General features: G+C 38.9%; 1 protein-coding gene across 2 annotated transcripts; it reads left to right on the top strand.

Annotated features, from left to right (window-relative positions):
* Window positions 1–545: 545 nt before the first annotated feature.
* ropn1l (rhophilin associated tail protein 1-like) lies at window positions 546–8883 on the top strand. Of its 2 annotated transcripts, none has more exons than XM_080305969.1 (6): window positions 546–700; window positions 1077–1209; window positions 1926–2049; window positions 2857–3018; window positions 3617–3792; window positions 7248–8883. In XM_080305969.1, the coding sequence occupies exons 2-6, from the start codon at window positions 1079–1081 to the stop codon at window positions 7315–7317; spliced, it is 663 nt and encodes a 220-aa protein (XP_080162095.1). In that variant the 5' UTR covers window positions 546–700; window positions 1077–1078; the 3' UTR covers window positions 7318–8883. The 2 variants fall into 2 exon arrangements, with proteins under 2 accessions (XP_080162095.1, XP_026035669.1); XM_026179884.2 differs by lacking the exon at window positions 7248–8883 and adding an exon at window positions 4224–4403.
* The last annotated feature ends 7952 nt before the right edge of the window (window positions 8884–16835 follow it).

Below are 16835 nucleotides of genomic sequence, written 5' to 3'. Positions count from 1 at the left end.
ACAATAAACTTAGGTGAGGGAGCACAGTATGCTGTTTGAACACTGATCTCTGCTGAAAATGTCCTTTTGTATATCTGTGTAAATATTCCATTAATAGTTCTAAATTATGATGAATGATTCATTTGTTCCTTACAGCAGGGGGGTGTCTAGAAGGGGAGCAAAGGGGCCTGCATCCTGAAATATGATAGGCTGCCATCAAAGTGACTGTATTAGAAATATTACTACAGTACTGTCTTATAGTGCCCCAAACCATTATACAGCATAGAACGGGCCACTGGTGCTACTGATTCTAGCTCTTATTTAAGTAAAAAGTTTTGAAAGTGGTGTTTTGTGCACCAGTTTGTTTTCACTGGAGGAATATTTCTGACTGAGTATTGAGATTTATGTCAGTGTTCTCCATGGGTGTCATGTTATTTTCGTCAGACAGATAACGCTGCCTCCACATGAACAGAATCAACTTTCTGGGATTTCCTTAGCTGGATGATTGAGCATGTACCAGGAACAGTGTTTTCAGCAGAGGGGGCGGTAGTGCTCTTCCCGTGGGGTTTCTAATACCACAGGGAGAAGAAGAAGAAGACGCCGTTGCTATGCGACGACGCTACAACACTCCCATGAACTGCTAGGCATAAATAATCATTACTTAGGCTAGCAACTCATATTTCAGGGGCGTCTTCCGGTGACTTTCTGTTCATCAGTCCAGGTAACAGGCTACAGTTTTTAAAGCAAGTACCATACAGTGGATTAATGTCGGTGAACATACTATAATTATGTTTGGTGGACTAGAAATTAGTATTAATTTATTAAGTTGAATCGGTAAAAAAAACGGCACCAGATGAGAGTGTATATGCAAATTTTAAACTTACTTCTTTGAAACACACTGTATTCATAATCATATGTCTATATTCCTGTCAAACTCCCATGGCTAGCACAGACAAATTTGAAGCACCAGAATGCAGTCTTTATATTAATTATGTTTTTTTTGTCAGTGCGGGTGATTTTTATTGTAGTTTTTAATTTTCTATTGGATTCTATTTCTTTTCAACTAATTGGACATTATTGCATTGTTTATATTACAGCCATGCCTCTTCCAGACACATTCTACTGTGCCCAGCAAATCAACATCCCTCCCGAGCTGCCAGACATCCTTAAAGACTTTACTAAGGCAGCCATCCGAACACAGCCCAAGGATTTGTTGCAGTGGTCTACAGCGTAAGTCTTAATGTCTGTCAATGAAGGTTCAGGTTAAGAGTAGAGATGTGTGTGATTGTGTTTTATTCCAGTTTAATTCTCACAAACAGGAGCATAAACCATGTCTCCAGGCTACATCACTGTAGGGAAAGGCAGGCCCCTTTCACCTGTGCGTGTCTTATCGTTGCATTGACTAGCTGTAATTAGATCCCAAGGGCTTTCATGTTAGTGCAGCAGTTAAACTATCTTACTGTCTCGAATAAAGAAAAACCATGCTAAAAGCACTCGATGATATGGAAATATTCAATTTATTTTCTTTTACCTTTTATTTCCTACCTCTAAGGACTCTCAGCATCCTCTTCTTTTTTATTGACCAATGTAGCTTGGCTTTGTTTATAGCAATAGACAATAAAGTGAGTCATACAGTGAAGCGAAAAAACAAATCGAGCGCCTCCTGGGTGATGAGATGTTTATGTTATTAAAGTAATACTTGGCTCTGTTCCCTTTCAGAGATCCTGAAAGTCAGTAAATGCATGGAAAGTTATATTTTTTCTTTTCTAATAATGAAGTGAAATATGCCACAGCATGCCTTTAAAACCTCTCACAAAGAAAAGCAAATGGTATATTTGAATGGTATACTTAGGAAGCTTGGGGGCAGATGAATTTCTGAGAATGGTGATGCTAAACACAGTGTTTAAGAATTCTTTGCTAATTATTATGACTGTGTCCTCTTCCAGATACTTCAGTGCTCTGTCTAAAGGAGAGTGTCTGCCTGTTAAGGACAGGCTGGAATTAAATGTTGCCACCCAGAAGACGGACACTGGGCTGACTCCAGGTCTTCTGAAGATCCTCCACAAACAGGTAGTTTCTCAACAGCAGGCTCATAACCTGTAGAAGTTGTCGCACAAATAAAATTTTTATTCTCACTGTTGCTTTTGAAAGAAATAAATGCATTTACTTTATCACATATTTGCGTTTCGTCATTTACTGTTTTGCTTTTATGGGTATAATTATAACTTCCATTGAGTTTAATGTCCAACTTTGATTACTCTTCTATTCTTTTATGCGTGTTTTTATGTGTGTGTCTCCATATAGCAGTGATGTTTCCCGTGTGGGTCATTAAAGTTTCATATTGTCTTAAATCCATTTTATCTCACCTGGGCTGTTTACTGGCATCTCGGTGTGGCGGATTCATTAAAAGAAATGAATAATTAATATTTCCTTAAAAGCTAGCACTTAAGCGGCAGCATAAATCTTGTGAGAGTGCTGCTCTTTTGTTGTCTCGAGTTATTCATTTTGTAACATTTTAAACTGCATTGATAGTAGAAAGTCTGAAAGAAATCCAGAAAATCTGAATGCAAAACAAATGCAGATCTGTGCCATTATTTGAGAGATTATTATTAGTGTTTATATCCTGCTCAAATCTACTTTTTATTTGGATTACTGTGCATCAGTATTTGCGGTTATTTATGCCCTGGCTGTCCACATATAAAAGTCTAGAGAAAAAAGAGATTGTAAGTAAATAGAGCCACCAGATTCTCCATATCCAACCTTGTTGTTTATTTGTGGAAATAGGACTCATTTCAGATTTTATCTAGAAAGTGAATAACTAGATTTCCCCCCCTAAAGTCTCCTAACCCCCCATTTTTTTTTATCATCAAATCATAGCTGTCGCCCAAGACAACCTGTAGCAAAGAGGAACTGCAGGCGAAGTGGAAGGGCTTGTGTCTACCTGTGGCTCAGCTGGAGACCCTGCTGTCGCTGGGCAGCTTTGGCTCAGATATTGACTGGATGGAGTTTTTTGCCCTGGGCTGCAGCGCTCTTGGAGGGGTGAGGTGTTCACAATCCTGGCTATAAATGCAAATACAACTTTATATACTTCTTCCTTTGAGCCTTAAAAACCTGGTGCGAGGCCAAGCACAGCTGGAGATCCTCCAGCAGCACACTCTAGTCTCCAGGTGTTAATGTTAGATCCAGGAATTTGCAATGCAGTCTCCATCATCGGGGTCCCCTGGCTCCAAAAAAGAGTGACTGGATAAATCCTTCAGCAACTACTTGAATCTTTGCTTCGCTGTTAAGCCAATGATATTTTTTTTGGCTTCACAGATTCAGATAGAGCAGTAATGACAGATCAAAGAGAATTTATTTAAGCATGAAGAACTTTACAGAAGATAAGTTGGTGTCTAGGAAAGCAAATGCAGCTAAGCATTAACAGCATTATGTGCTCAGTGTTAGTAATTTGGGTAGAATTCTACTCCTGTTTTCAAGGCTCTTGAACACTTTAACCACACGAGGGCACTCTTATGCTACTTAGATTTAGCTGTCTGAGTTACAGTGTGTGCATGCAAGTATATTTGCAGTGTGTCTTGCTTAAATGCGATGCAACAGCAAACTAATTCTTTGTTTTTGTGGCAACACAAATCCTCAGACTCTTATCAGTTCGCTTAAGTTTGCCTGCGAGATCCTAACAGAGGATGAGACGGGTGGTGCCGCAAAGATCCCGTTCGACACCTTTGTCAGGCTCTACACTTACCTGGCTCAGCTAGACGGGGACGTGCCACAGGAACGCATTGACAACTTCCTCGGCACTCTGCAGCCACAAGTGTAGGTGTCATTTTCTCCTCAGCTGTCAGTCACACCACAAGCAGAATGGGTGTAGTAGTGGAAAATTGAGCTATTTTGTATGCATAACTATTTTTTTTTCACACAGCGTAATTAGTTTCCCAGTTTGAATTATTTCTTCAGTCCGAGCTAAAAAAAAAAAAAAAAGGTTTTTGTTTGTTTAAAAAAAACATTTTCCTCTTTTGTAATTCAGTCATAACTCTGGATGTGCTAAGCAGTATTTTAACTCTGTTGGCCCAACATTTCTGCCAGTCAGTGTCAGTTGGCTCAGAAGCACAGACAGTTTAAGCGCTAAGCCATTTCCCACTATAGCCTCAGATAATGTTGTGAGATTGTGATGTTCAGTGTTGTGAAAATCCCTATGCTGCTGAGTGGAGCTGTTGCACTGATTCGCTGGTTTCTCTGCCCGACAGCAACAAGCAGAACGGCATGATTCAGGTTTCCAACTTCTACCCCAGCAGGAAGGGAGGGAAGCAGAGGCAGAAAGCAGTGGAAGAAAGAAGTTAGAAATAGGAATAAGGAAATGATGGCGCCCAATTAATAAATGGAGCAGCTAACGCTTCGTCAAGCACAGCTGTTTTTCCAAAAAGAAATTGGTCCCATTAATTGTTGGCATCAGCCACTGTGGCCGATTATTCATCAGTGTCCGGCTGAATCAAGCCGCTATTATGAGTCTGGTTGGATTTAATGAGCAGCAATAGAAGCACAAAGCTGCCGTGCTCAAACTGTCAGGTAGGGCGTGTGTGGATGCTTTTTATTTCCCATTCCCGTATGACTCGGCTAGTGAAGTTCATTTATCATGCACGCTGCCTCACCACATTTGGCCTCTCTGCTCGCGTCTGCATTTCACCCAGCAGACCAAAAAAAAAAAGGAAGTCAAATAGATAAGCGCCTACGCCACAAGAGTGTGAGTTTCAGCTTGCATTAGAGACTTGTGTTATATTCACTCCTCTGTGCAGTACTGTAAACAAACACAGGCACATTTCAACACCAGTGACAGTGACAGTGTGAAAGGTCCAGAGGTCCAGAGATACAGTATGACTGTTATTAACATATTTGCCTCTCATACAAACACACACAAAACTGCTACGCTGGAGGTATTTCAACAGACAGCACAACAAACGGGATCAGAGAAAATTCCGTCTTCAGACACTTTTGGCATTTGGTCGCAGGGGTGGAGGATACACGGACACACAGATACTGTAGCTTACCCCTTCCAGGATTGCAACTGTGGTCAAGTCAAAGAAGACTTGAAGACAGATAGAGCCCCCGCTAACTCGATAACTGCAGGCTCTCCGCCCATATGACACAGCAGAGAAAGAATTTTGTCAGGGCTTCCAGCAGTGATCTTTTTGTGCAACGCCCACGTTAGAACTGAGTAAATGAGCGCGCTGAAAATAACTCAATATTAACTGTAATCTGCTCATAATGCTTTTATATTTGGAAAGATTCCTATTTGTATTGATAGCTTTTATGTCTGGCTGAAGTCTGAAGCAGAGATAACTCTGGTATCAAAGATTTAGCGCACGATGCAGACAGCGCATAATTTGTCTTCATCAAATAACACAACATTCAGAAGCCATGCGTGAGGATGTGGATCGCCCAGCTGGAATTACAAGGTTAAACAGGACGAGATTTTTAGCTGTACTTATATTGTATTAAAAGAGGTATATAAATTGACAAGTAGAAAACATAAACACTGATTTGAACTTGGTTTCCTGTGGATCTTTTTTTTTTTCCAGGAACCGATGAACCTCTTTTGATAAGGAAATCAGGAAGTTTTTGATTCTGTGCAGGGTTTTCTCATATACAGGAATTTGCGGCAACCCCACACGTTTTATGCATAGCCAGAGGAAATATAACAGTTCCTTTTTTAACTACTTATTAGGGATTCATTCACCATTACATAGTGGGCATTACTGTGTATCAGTTGCACAGAAATAATAAAAAAACCCATTGATTTTTCAAAATACAGACTAGCCTTGACTGATCATTTTTTATAAGGATTATAAAAACGGCCCATTTTGAAACCGGAAAAACCCTGCGGGGTTATAGTTTTTTTCTTTTCTCAAAAAAGTACATGTTTGTGAGCTGGTACTTTCCAGTGATCTAGGAATTACCCTTAATGCTGTTACTGCTTACAATAAAACACTATGTTGAAAGCTCAGTTGTGTATTTATTCAGTCTGCAAGCACTATTGCTTGCATGAGTGTTAGGGGCTTCTATTTGAAAGCTTTTTGATCTAGTGAATTATTATGTCGTTGTTAATTGGATTTAGATACTCTGGTAATGTTGCTACAGTAAAACAGCAAAGTAGTAAAAACATGTCTTTCACCCTGTGCACATAATTCTTTGAGATTTACAAAATCCAAGCCTCATGACAGCAAATTACAAAGAGCAGCCTCCTGTTGACTTAAATCAAACTAAACCTGGCAAAGCTGGCAAACTGCACGTGTTTTGAGACACAACATGTTCTTGTTCTTTAGAAAAATGTCTGTCTTGTCAGTCACACCTGTCTTGGTTGACAGTTCTAGTAAAGTAAAAGTACAATCCACCAAGAATGCTGTGGCCTCAACACAGAGAAGCATTACTATCCTCCTCCTCCTTATCATCATTAGTTTATTTATTTAAAACATGTTGAGGGAGAGCCATAGAGGTGCCGAGGCACACAGTAAGGTGCAGAAGTAAATTTATGAAGCAGCAAAAGAAGAATAGATTGTAAATCACTGTATATGTAAATACCTACTGTTTGATTGCGACACATTATATGCTCCTCACAAAGCATTCCTTGGATATCCTCAAATTTCTCTCCAATAAATTTCTTTTTAGGGGCATCTTGCACTATAATAGTCAGGCTTACAGTTACAGATGCTGTGTGCCCCCTTTGTTTTAGGATGTTAGAACATGGAAAAACATGATGTAATTGCAAAGATGTCAGTGGTTTAGGAATCTCAGCTTTAGGGTGGACCTTGTTGCGCAGCCTTTACTGTTTCTCCAACTTTTGCTCACAACATCACATCTCCAGGGACGTGACAAATGTTGCAGGGCAGTGCGAAGGGAAAAAAAGGCAGTAGAAGAGAGAGCAGACACAAAGGCTTCATTCTACAGTGACTCTGTTGTGTAAGAGATTTCGGGGTAAGGATAAGGGAAAACATATTTCTAGCTGTTTTCTGAAGTTGCAGAATTTATCGTTCTGTGAGCTGTATTGTTGAACTGGGTTGAGCTAGACTCCACTTTGGGAGCATGAGAGCATTGTTGGTTTGAAAGATTTATGGGTCGGTTTTTATCAGTCGGTTAGTTTCAGTTTACTTCAAAAAGAAAATCTAGATAAGTAATCTGTGATGACTGGAGATGTTTGTATGAATTGTTTTGCTGTATATATATGAACGAAATGAATTTAATTGACATGTAACATATTTAATGCGTGTATATTACAGGGACCTGCAACATGGGATGATAAAGCCACTGGACTTTATCTACTGGGACGATGTGGCTTCAGCTCCATAACAAACGTTGCACACCGAAGCTGGAGGTTTAACAGTGGAGGTGGATTCGAATCCTAAAAGGATTGTGCATCATGTGCTGATATGTCAAAAATAAGGAAATGATCTAGAAATACTGTCTACATTGTAAATGCTAAAAACAGAAATATGGCTGAACTGTCTGTGATATCACCCTCACTTCTCTCATACGTCTGGGGTATACGCTCACCGCCATCTTTAAGATGGGATTGACAGGCACCTGTCAATCAAGCAAAGACCCGCAAAGCATTTTCTCTTTGAGCCTCATTATCTTCCTAATGGAACAGTGATCTTAAAATCCCCACTGTGACACATATCAGCAGGTGTGAATTTAATTATTGAGACTTAAACTCGTTCAAAAAAATACTGTAATTACTTTTTGCATTTTGAGAGAGGACCTCGGGGTGAGGGGTGGGGGTGCTTCATTAGATTCTGGGATTTATTGCAGCCATTATCATGCTGCCGTTGAAGGACCAGCATTTTATACAGCTTGATAAGTCCCTTGTACAGTAGCATTACCTACATGATTATGCACAACAGTCATTAGTTGCTCTGCAAGACGGCCAAAAAGAAAGTATCCCCTCTTTCACTTTGAAGATTTTATATATCAGGACTTCTTAAAAATTATCTGGTCCTTACCAGGTTCTAAAATGATTTAATGAGACAAAGGATGAGCAACATCACGTGAAATATTACACAGTTTCATTATTTGATTAATGAAAATCAATGTGTGTGAAAAACTAAGTATGATTCTGTAGCTGCTTGAAGTGATAGTTTTTTGTGTGACTTTATCAGTCTCTCACATCACTGTGAAGGGATTTTGCTGTTGTACTCCTTCCATTAATTGTGGTTTTCTTGCATTTATTTATGCACAGCTCTATTAAAGTCCCACCACAGTGTTTCAGTCAGGTTGAGGTCTGTTAATTGTATGCAGTTCACGTATCTCGTCCTGTCTATGTAGACAGGAAAAGATAGAAATTTACATTTAACTATTACAACCTTCCTGGTCTTTGGGATATAACCTCGAGTTGTGTTCACTGACAAAGACGCATTCAGACTGATGGAAACATGCTGGCAATCTGTCTGCATTTATTAATTAGACAGCATAATCTCAGAGTGGTTGCAGTCTTTCAGGGTCAGACTGGGACTGTTTGCAGAAAGGTTGCCTCCTATCAGGTGAAATGAGTCCTCTGGGGTGAGTTGCCTGCTCTTGGAAAGATTACATCTATCTTGTTTTCCACTTGTGAATCATTTTCTTACTGCAGAATGATGGACCAGATTATTTGGAGATCACCCCACAACCAATCCCAGATGGCCATCAAGAATTGGTAATCTAAGGTCTTTGCTGATGTCTTTCCTCCTTAACACACACTTAAATGCTACAGACTAGTACTAACAGCTGCTGATGATCAGTTGATCAAGTGCATTGGATTAACAGCACCTTGCAGCTACTTACTGTCTTAATTCCAATATTATGTAAGGTTGCACTTGTTTGTAGTTTTTACACACACTGTTTTTGCCATACTGTTTATTAAATAAATAATAACCCAGTGTAATGCTTCATGTGTTGTTGCCTAGTGGAGGATGTATACTTGAATCCTTAAAACTGAAAGACGATTTTTAAAGATTTTTTTTAAATTAATCTATTTACAAGCCTGATTTTGTCTTTGGTCTGACATCATGCTACCAATACGTAACATTGATTGGTACAGCCTGTATTTGGGAGGGTTTTTTTTAAACACATGAATACACAGCACTTAATTAAGGGCCTCTAGTGATTGATTAAAATTAGCTAATTACCACTTGTAGACTATTGAATTTTTTTCCCCCTACTTAACATTCTACAAAAGCTTTTTCTCACCATGGATTTAAGTGTCGCCCTCAGCTTCTGAGTGCTGGTAGTGTTTTCTGCCCTAGCTTCATTAACTTATTAGGCAAGAATATCAAGGTTCTAATCAATAATCACCACGTTAGGGTCAGTGCTATAAAGAGAAAAAAATTTTTCCAACCTATTCTCAGACAGAAACAATCCTTTAAAAGCCTGTCATAAACACTTAATTTAAGTCACATTTTCAGTTCATTACACACATGCATGCACCTAACAGTTCAGTGCTTGTGCACATACAGGGCTCATAGTAGATCATTGTGAGGGACTCCTGCTATGTGCCAAAGAGGGGAGCATCGTGGGTGTTTTGGCTGCTTGAGGTTTTCAGGGGAAAAATGAATGACTGAAAGAGGAAAAGCATACAGGAGCCTGTCTAAACATACAAGCAACAGCAAGGTCATTTTATTTTCTTGCAGAAAAATTCAAGAAAACTCATCTTTCTTTCCTGGAAAGAAGAGTTTTCACATACAGTGGGATGCAAAGGTTTGGGCAACCTTGTTAATAGTCATTATTTTCCTGTATAAATCATGGTTGTTACAATAAAAAATGTCAGTTAAATATATCATATAGGAGACACACACACAGTGATATTTGAGAAGTGAAATGAAGTTTATTGGATTTACAGAAAGTGTGCAATAATGTTTAAACAAAATCAGGCAGGTGCATAAATTTGGGCACCACAAAAAAGAAATGAAATCAATATTTAGTAGATCCGCCTTTTGCAGAAATTGCAGCCTCTAAACACTTCCTGTAGGTTGTAGGAGATGGCCATTCCAGAACGTTGTACTCTGCATGAATGCCTTAGTGGATTTTGAGCAGTGTTTCAGGTCGTTGTCTTGTTGAAAGATCCAGCCCCGGCGCAGCTTCAGCTTTGTCACTGATTCCTGGACATTGGTCTCCAGAATCTGCTGATACTGAGTGGAATCCATGTGTCCCTCAACTTTGACAAGATTCCCAGTCCCTGCACTGGCCACACAGCCCCACAGCATGATGGAACCACCACCATATTTTACTGTAGGTAGCAGATGTTTTTCTTGGAATGCTGTGTTCTTTTTCCTCCATGCATAACGCCCCTTGTTATGCCCAAATAACTCAATCGTAGTTTCGTCAGTCCACAGCACCTTATTCCAGAATGAAGCTGGCTTGTCCAAATGTGCTTTAGCATACCTCAAGCGGCTCTGTTTGTGCTGTGGGCGGAGAAAGGGCTTCCTCTGCATCACTCTTGCATACAGCATCTCCTTGTGTAAAGCGTGCCGATTGGTTGAATAATGCACAGTGACTCCATCTGCTGCAAGTTGATGTTGTAGGTCTTTGGTGCTGGTCTGTGGGTTGACTCTGACTGTTCTCACCATTCGTCGCTTCTGTCTATCCGAGATTTTTCTTGGTCTGCCACTTCGAGCCTTAACTTGAACTGAGCCTGTGGTCTTCCATTTTTTTCAATATGTTCCTAAATGTGAAAACAGACAGCTTAAGTCTCTGAGACAGCTTTCTGTATCCTTCCCCTAAACCATGCTGGTGAACAATCGCTGTCTTCAGGTCATTTGAGAGTTGTTTTGAGACCCCCATGTTGCTACTCTTCAGAGAAAATTAAAAGAGGAGGGAAACTTACAATCGACCCCCTTAAATGCTCTTTCTCATTATTGGATTCACCTGTGTATGTAGGTCAGGGGTCAATTTGAGTTCCAATAATTAGTTCTAAAGGTTTTGGAATCAATAAAATGGCAACAGTGACCAAATTTATGCACCTGCCTGATTTTGTTTAAACAATTATTGCACACTTTCTGTAAATCCAACAAACTTTATTTCACTTCTCAAATATCACTGTGTGTGTGTAAATATGATATATTTAACTGACACTTTTTAATCTAACAACCAACAATTTATACAGGAAAATAATGACTATTAACTATTAACAAGGTTGCATCCCACTGTACACGCGTCTTATCGGAAAATGCCTTTTTACATGAAGAATATTCCATGGTAATGTTTTTTTTTTAAGTAATATTACTCTGCTTATAGGTTAAGACATATTTCAAACACATGCCGTGAGGACATTCTGGTTTTATTTTAGAGTTACAGCTATTTGTATACACAACTCCCCATTATCAGAGGCTCAAAAGTGACTGTTTGACTGCTTGAAGTCTAGAACCCACACATACAACCAAATGCTGTGTTTCCTTGCTTGAGATGCTCTGTCAGCAACTGCCTGCTTGTGGATCACACTGCCTTCAGTAAGTAAAAAGCCAGCTCTGCAAACCACAAGTATTTCCACTCATGAAAGCATCTTTTGACTGAAGACTCTGACAGTGATAGTCTTACCTCCTCAACAGTGTTCTCGACTAGATGTGAAAGAAACCAACAAAGTAATTCAGAGTTCGTCCACTTTAATAGTTTTCTGTCTTTCAGGCCACTAAAGAGTTTGCTATCTCTCTCTGATATGTTTATTTAAGTTTTGCAGCCTAATGATGGCCACCCTCACTTGCATCAGCATCTCACCATACCACAAAACTACTTGTCAGTGAACTGTTCAATTGCTTATGAGCCTCTGAAAATGATGACTGCATAAAAAACGGCTTCATGAATTTGAGCTGAAAGTCAGCACTTCAGTCACATCTTGATTTTTTGATTTAGAAATTGGTTGAGGAGGTGTAAGCAGACAAAACGACAAACATTGTGTCATGCCAAAAACGTATGGACCCAAATGTATTCAGTGGATCGAGGACTCAGTAAGACACTCACACTTTCATGAAATCCACACATTATCAGAAGTCCTTAGGTCAGCTGATCTGTTAGAGAAAATATGGTTTGTCTTCTGAGCCAAGGTTGAGCCAAAGCTGTGCATGTGAAGCATGTGATGTGCAATAAACACGATGTGATATAAATATGACTACAAGCAGTGATGAGCCATTGACCTGATTCATACTTAATACTGTGCTATTTTTAATAAAAGTCGCTTAAATTACACTTGCCACCTTACTGGTGGTGGTTCAACATACATATTTTCATGGTGATTTAATAAGTTCAATCACTTTGTCAACTTTCCATTCGTGCAATAATGAACAAAGTCTGATTTGCAACGAGGCTGTTCTCAGTTATCAGGCAGAATCCTGCACCGTGGGATGCTGTAGGACATATACAGTACAGAGTGTATGTCTGCAAATGTAAAGTGTCCTTATCTGAAACATAAATTTCCCAACAGCTGTGTTTCTGTCCTAGGCCTTGATGATAAAATGTCCCTTTGAAAGAGATAAAGAGTTCCTATCCTAAATTATCACCCTTGTTAATGTACCCTTCCATTTTGAATGAGAAGAATGAGAAGAGTGACACTGTGGGGATTTGCATGTTGTAGCAGGTTATTTGATTTTATAATACAGTTGTCTAACCATCATTTATATATCATGATAGAAAACAAACACAGGAAATAAAGCTGAATAATGACAACAACAACAATAATAATAATATAAGGCAAACTGTTTCGCATAAGAACTTGTAATATCATGCCATCTTTGAATCCCTGCACTTTAATGGGCTCTAGTTATTGAGTTTAATCCCCTGAAAGACCAGTTTAGTGCCAAGCAATACTAGCCAATTTCTTTTTTACTAAAGGAAAATTGTTGCTTTCACGGGAGCTTTATTCTGCTGAACATTGCACTGAATAGCACTACTACAGCTGAGGGATGGATCAAAATGTAAGACTGGAACAGAATCCAACTTGAAGTATTAACACTCAATTGCCTGTTGGTTTGCTCTGCTTAGCTAAAAGGATTGTGGTCCGACACCACAGGCCTGTGATAAAGCCTCCTTTGTGACAGTTATAACTGTTCAGCTGTGGTTATTTCAGCTGTGTCTGGACTTCCCTTTATAGTTAGTTTCTCTCTTTGCATTACACTGCAGCTGCATTACAATAAGAGGTAGTTCCAATATTTTGTTCACACCCTTTTTTATAAATGAGAGTAGACTAGATATTTGGGAATATTGCAGGAGAAGCAGGGGAAAAGAGAAGTAAAAGAGTCTGTTCCTACTATCTGCCCCCCCCCTGTTTTACTTCACGTGCTTTATTCTGAATAGCTCAGTTTAAAATACTATATAGGGATAAAAATCTGCTAGATAGCTAGGACCATCCACTTTGTGTGCATTTGTGCGTGTGTAACAGGCTGACTGCATGTAGAAGTGATATGTGTTTCAGATTAACAAAGAAACAATTAATAACAATACAATAGAACTGCAGAATAGCAATGACAGCACAGTTGTATCAGTGTTGTCATGCGTTGCACTGGTTGTCTCTTGTCATGCATAAACAAATGTTGCTAATTTTATAGCAATCACACGTTTGTTTCCCAAGGAGATGTTGCACTTTAGTCTTGAAGTATGAAGGAGGCCGTGGTGCGGATCCAGGACACACTGGAGAGATGACATCTCTTGGCTGGCTGCATAAGCTGGTAGAGGTACCTGGAGGGCAGAAGGTCTGGGCTTGCTTGCTTAGGCTGCTGCCTCCAAGACATGGATGGATGGAAGCTTACATTTGTTCTTTTTTTTCTTTTTTTTTTAATTCTTTATTTCTAAACTATTACTTCACGAAAGTGATTACAGGCATTAATCAACACAGTTTACAAGAGAAAAACAAAACAAAACGAAAAAAAAAAAAAAAGGAACACTGAACAGTCGGGAGTGACCAGTTAGCTAGGTTGGTAATTTCAAGCTTTGAAAAGAAGATTCGGCTTATGGGTATTGGCATATAAGACCCACTTATCCCAACACGAACGGAACCAACACACCCTGTCATTGACATAAGCTGTTACCTCCTCCATCCTATAAATCTCTAGCGTAATTTCCCACCATATTGACAAAGTCAGTATATCTTGCAAGGACCATTTCTTAGTTATACCTTTCTTACTTGCAACAAGTAAAGCTCTTAACAGACATGTATCATTTTTAGACCAATTCTGCAAAATCTCCAGTGTTAAATTAACACTGGAGAGTGTCTATATGGGTCCACACCTCTGAGTGTTAAATACAACACTGTTGAGTGTTAAATTAACACTTTTGACAGTGTTATATGTTTAAAAGTAACCTAGTCAGTTTTGAAGATTAACAAAGACTAACACTGAGCAGTGCTGATTTTCTAACACTGGAAAATAAGGCAAGGCAAGGCAAGGCAAGGCAAGGCAAGGCAAATTTATTTGTATAGCACAATTCAACAACAAGGTGATTCAAAGTGCTTTACAGAGACATTAGAAACAAAAACAAATAAAAAGCATGATTTAAAATTGATTAAAACAAGCAAACAAACAAACTAACTAAACACACACATTTCACACCTGTTCGCGCGATCTGAACCCTTATCGTAAGGGGAGCTACCAGTCCTTCTGTGGACGAGCTACTTTCTATTTTAAATTCCCTGAATTTAAAATACTCTCTAGACCCAGTCTAGACCCAGCTGGGGAGCTACCCAGAGCTCTAAACCCACTTAACAAACAAACAAACAAACAAACAAACAAACAAACAAACAAACAAAACAGTATATAAAATCAAAACAGATAAAATCAGAACAGTAGATAAAATCAGTAGTTAATGTAAGTTTTGAAATTTAAGCTTAACAAACAAACAAAACAGTATATAAAAGCAAAACAGATAAAATCAGAAATAGATAAGATCAGTAGTTAGTGTAAGTTTTGAAATTTAAGCTTAAAAGTTATACTCAAAATGTTAGAAATATTCCAGTGTTAGAAAATCAGCACTGCTCAGTGTTAGTCTTTGTTAATCTTCAAAACTGACTAGGTTACTTTTAAACATATAACACTGTCAAAAGTGTTAATTTAACACTCAACAGTGTTGTATTTAACACTCAGAGGTGTGGACCCATATAGACACTCTCCAGTGTTAAATTAACACTGGAGAGTGTCTATTTGCTGTGATACATCCAAAAAAGATTGTCTTCATGTCCAAAGGGAATGTACAGTCAAAAATGCCTTGTAGTGTACCATGAATGTCTTTCCAGTAGGTCCGTAGCAAAGAACAATCCCACATAATATGGGTGTGATGTGCTCGTTGGTGTCCACAGTTTCTCCGGCACACAGGAGGATTTGCATCATAATGAGCCTTTTGACACGGAGTAATAAAGAACCTTATCATAGACTTCCATCCAAATTCCCTCCAGCTGCTGGAGGAAGTACTCCTCCATTGCCGTTCCCACATCTGAGACCATTCCTCCCTTGAAACACACACCCCTCCCTCCTTTTCCCATAACATCTTCACATAGTCAGTTGAGTGGGGAAGCTTATTTATAAGAAAATTATACAAAAAGGAAATGAGTCTTGTATCGACATCCCCACTATATGCCTGTCTAAACAGAGTTACCAATTCCACATTAGTGTTTGACATCACACCGATTGCTGTCTTTATATAATGTCTTATTTGCAAGTATCGATAAAAATCCTGTTTTTCTAGATTGTATTTCTGTTTCAGTGTGTCAAAACTAATTAAGTTCCCATCCTTAATCAAACTATTGAATGTAGATAACCCTTTAGCAGACCAACTTTTAAAATGTGAGTCCAATTTATTCGGGACAAAGTCAGAGTCATATGCATACCATTTAAATAAAGCCAAATCCCGTTCCAATTTAAATTCTTTCACGACTTTTCTCCATACAGTAAGTGTACATGACACCCAGGGGTTGCAAACCTTGTCAATACATTCTCGAATGTTCGAATCCATCAAGACAGCTTGTATTGGAGAAGAAAACATGCTCTCCTCAATAGTCTTCCATTGTGCTTGGTAGCTTGTATCACACTAATTGACCACAGTCTTCAGCTGAGCACCCGAAAAGAATTTTTTGGTGACGGCAACACCCATCCTCCCGCCTTCTTATGTAGTTGTAAAGTTTTAAAACAAACCCATATAAACCGCGATATTATTTTATCCCATTCGTTGAGCTTACATTTGTTCTAATGTCTTCATAGGTGCTATTGTTGCACAGAGTGTGGCTCTTTCCTAACCTGTCATCTTTAGAGATCCAGTTTTGTCTTTGTTGGCCAGTCTCTATGAACTGATACTTATATAAACAAACTGGTACATATATATTGGATTTCTTCTCTATTTCAGCATTCAAAGTGTTTTCTTATGCCAAGCCTCATTCACACACGCACACAAGCATTTCTTTCTATGCTGAAGCACTTTTAATGTAAGTTGCACTCCAATGGACGCATCAGGGGAAGCGCAGGGTTCAGTATCTTGCCTTGAAGAGCCGGGGATTAAACCTCTGACCTTCTTACTGGTAGAATATCTGCTCTGTGTTTTATGTGTGTTTTGGTCTAGTCAGTCACTGTGCTCAGATAGTCAGATTCCCACCATGCACTGACTGTTTTGAGCCAAAAACCAGTGGGGTTTGTTTTTGTCCAGCAGGTAATGGAATTTTTCTTGTTCTTTTTACATAAGTTTCAGGGAAATTGTGTGAAATTGTTGTTTTTTCCCTTTCTCTCAATATAGCAAGTTTTTGTAATTATAATGTTGCAATGTCACTTTTAGGCCTCTCCCAATAAGTTTCCACAATTGTGAGCTGACTTGGTTTGAAATCTATGAAAATTAGTTGGTGAATCTGTGAAATGACATCAAATAAAAAG

The sequence above is a fragment of the Astatotilapia calliptera genome, chromosome 9 (genome assembly GCF_964374335.1).
Source record: "Astatotilapia calliptera chromosome 9, fAstCal68.1, whole genome shotgun sequence".
NCBI classification, from domain to species: domain Eukaryota; kingdom Metazoa; phylum Chordata; class Actinopteri; order Cichliformes; family Cichlidae; genus Astatotilapia; species Astatotilapia calliptera.
Note: the sequence above shows the minus strand (reverse complement) of the source record. Positions and strands in the feature narration are given on the sequence as shown.

What these genes read in the sequence shown, in the direction of transcription:
- ropn1l (XM_026179884.2), top strand. Translation starts at nt 1,079, where the DNA reads ATGCCTCTTCCAGACACATTCTACTGTGCCCAGCAAATCAACATCCCT. An exon ending in TTGTTGCAGTGGTCTACAGC is followed by an intron (nt 1,210 to 1,925) that starts GTAAGTCTTAAT and finishes GTCCTCTTCCAG; the next exon opens with ATACTTCAGTGCTCTGTCTA. An exon ending in GCTGCAGCGCTCTTGGAGGG is followed by an intron (nt 3,019 to 3,616) that starts GTGAGGTGTTCA and finishes ACAAATCCTCAG; the next exon opens with ACTCTTATCAGTTCGCTTAA.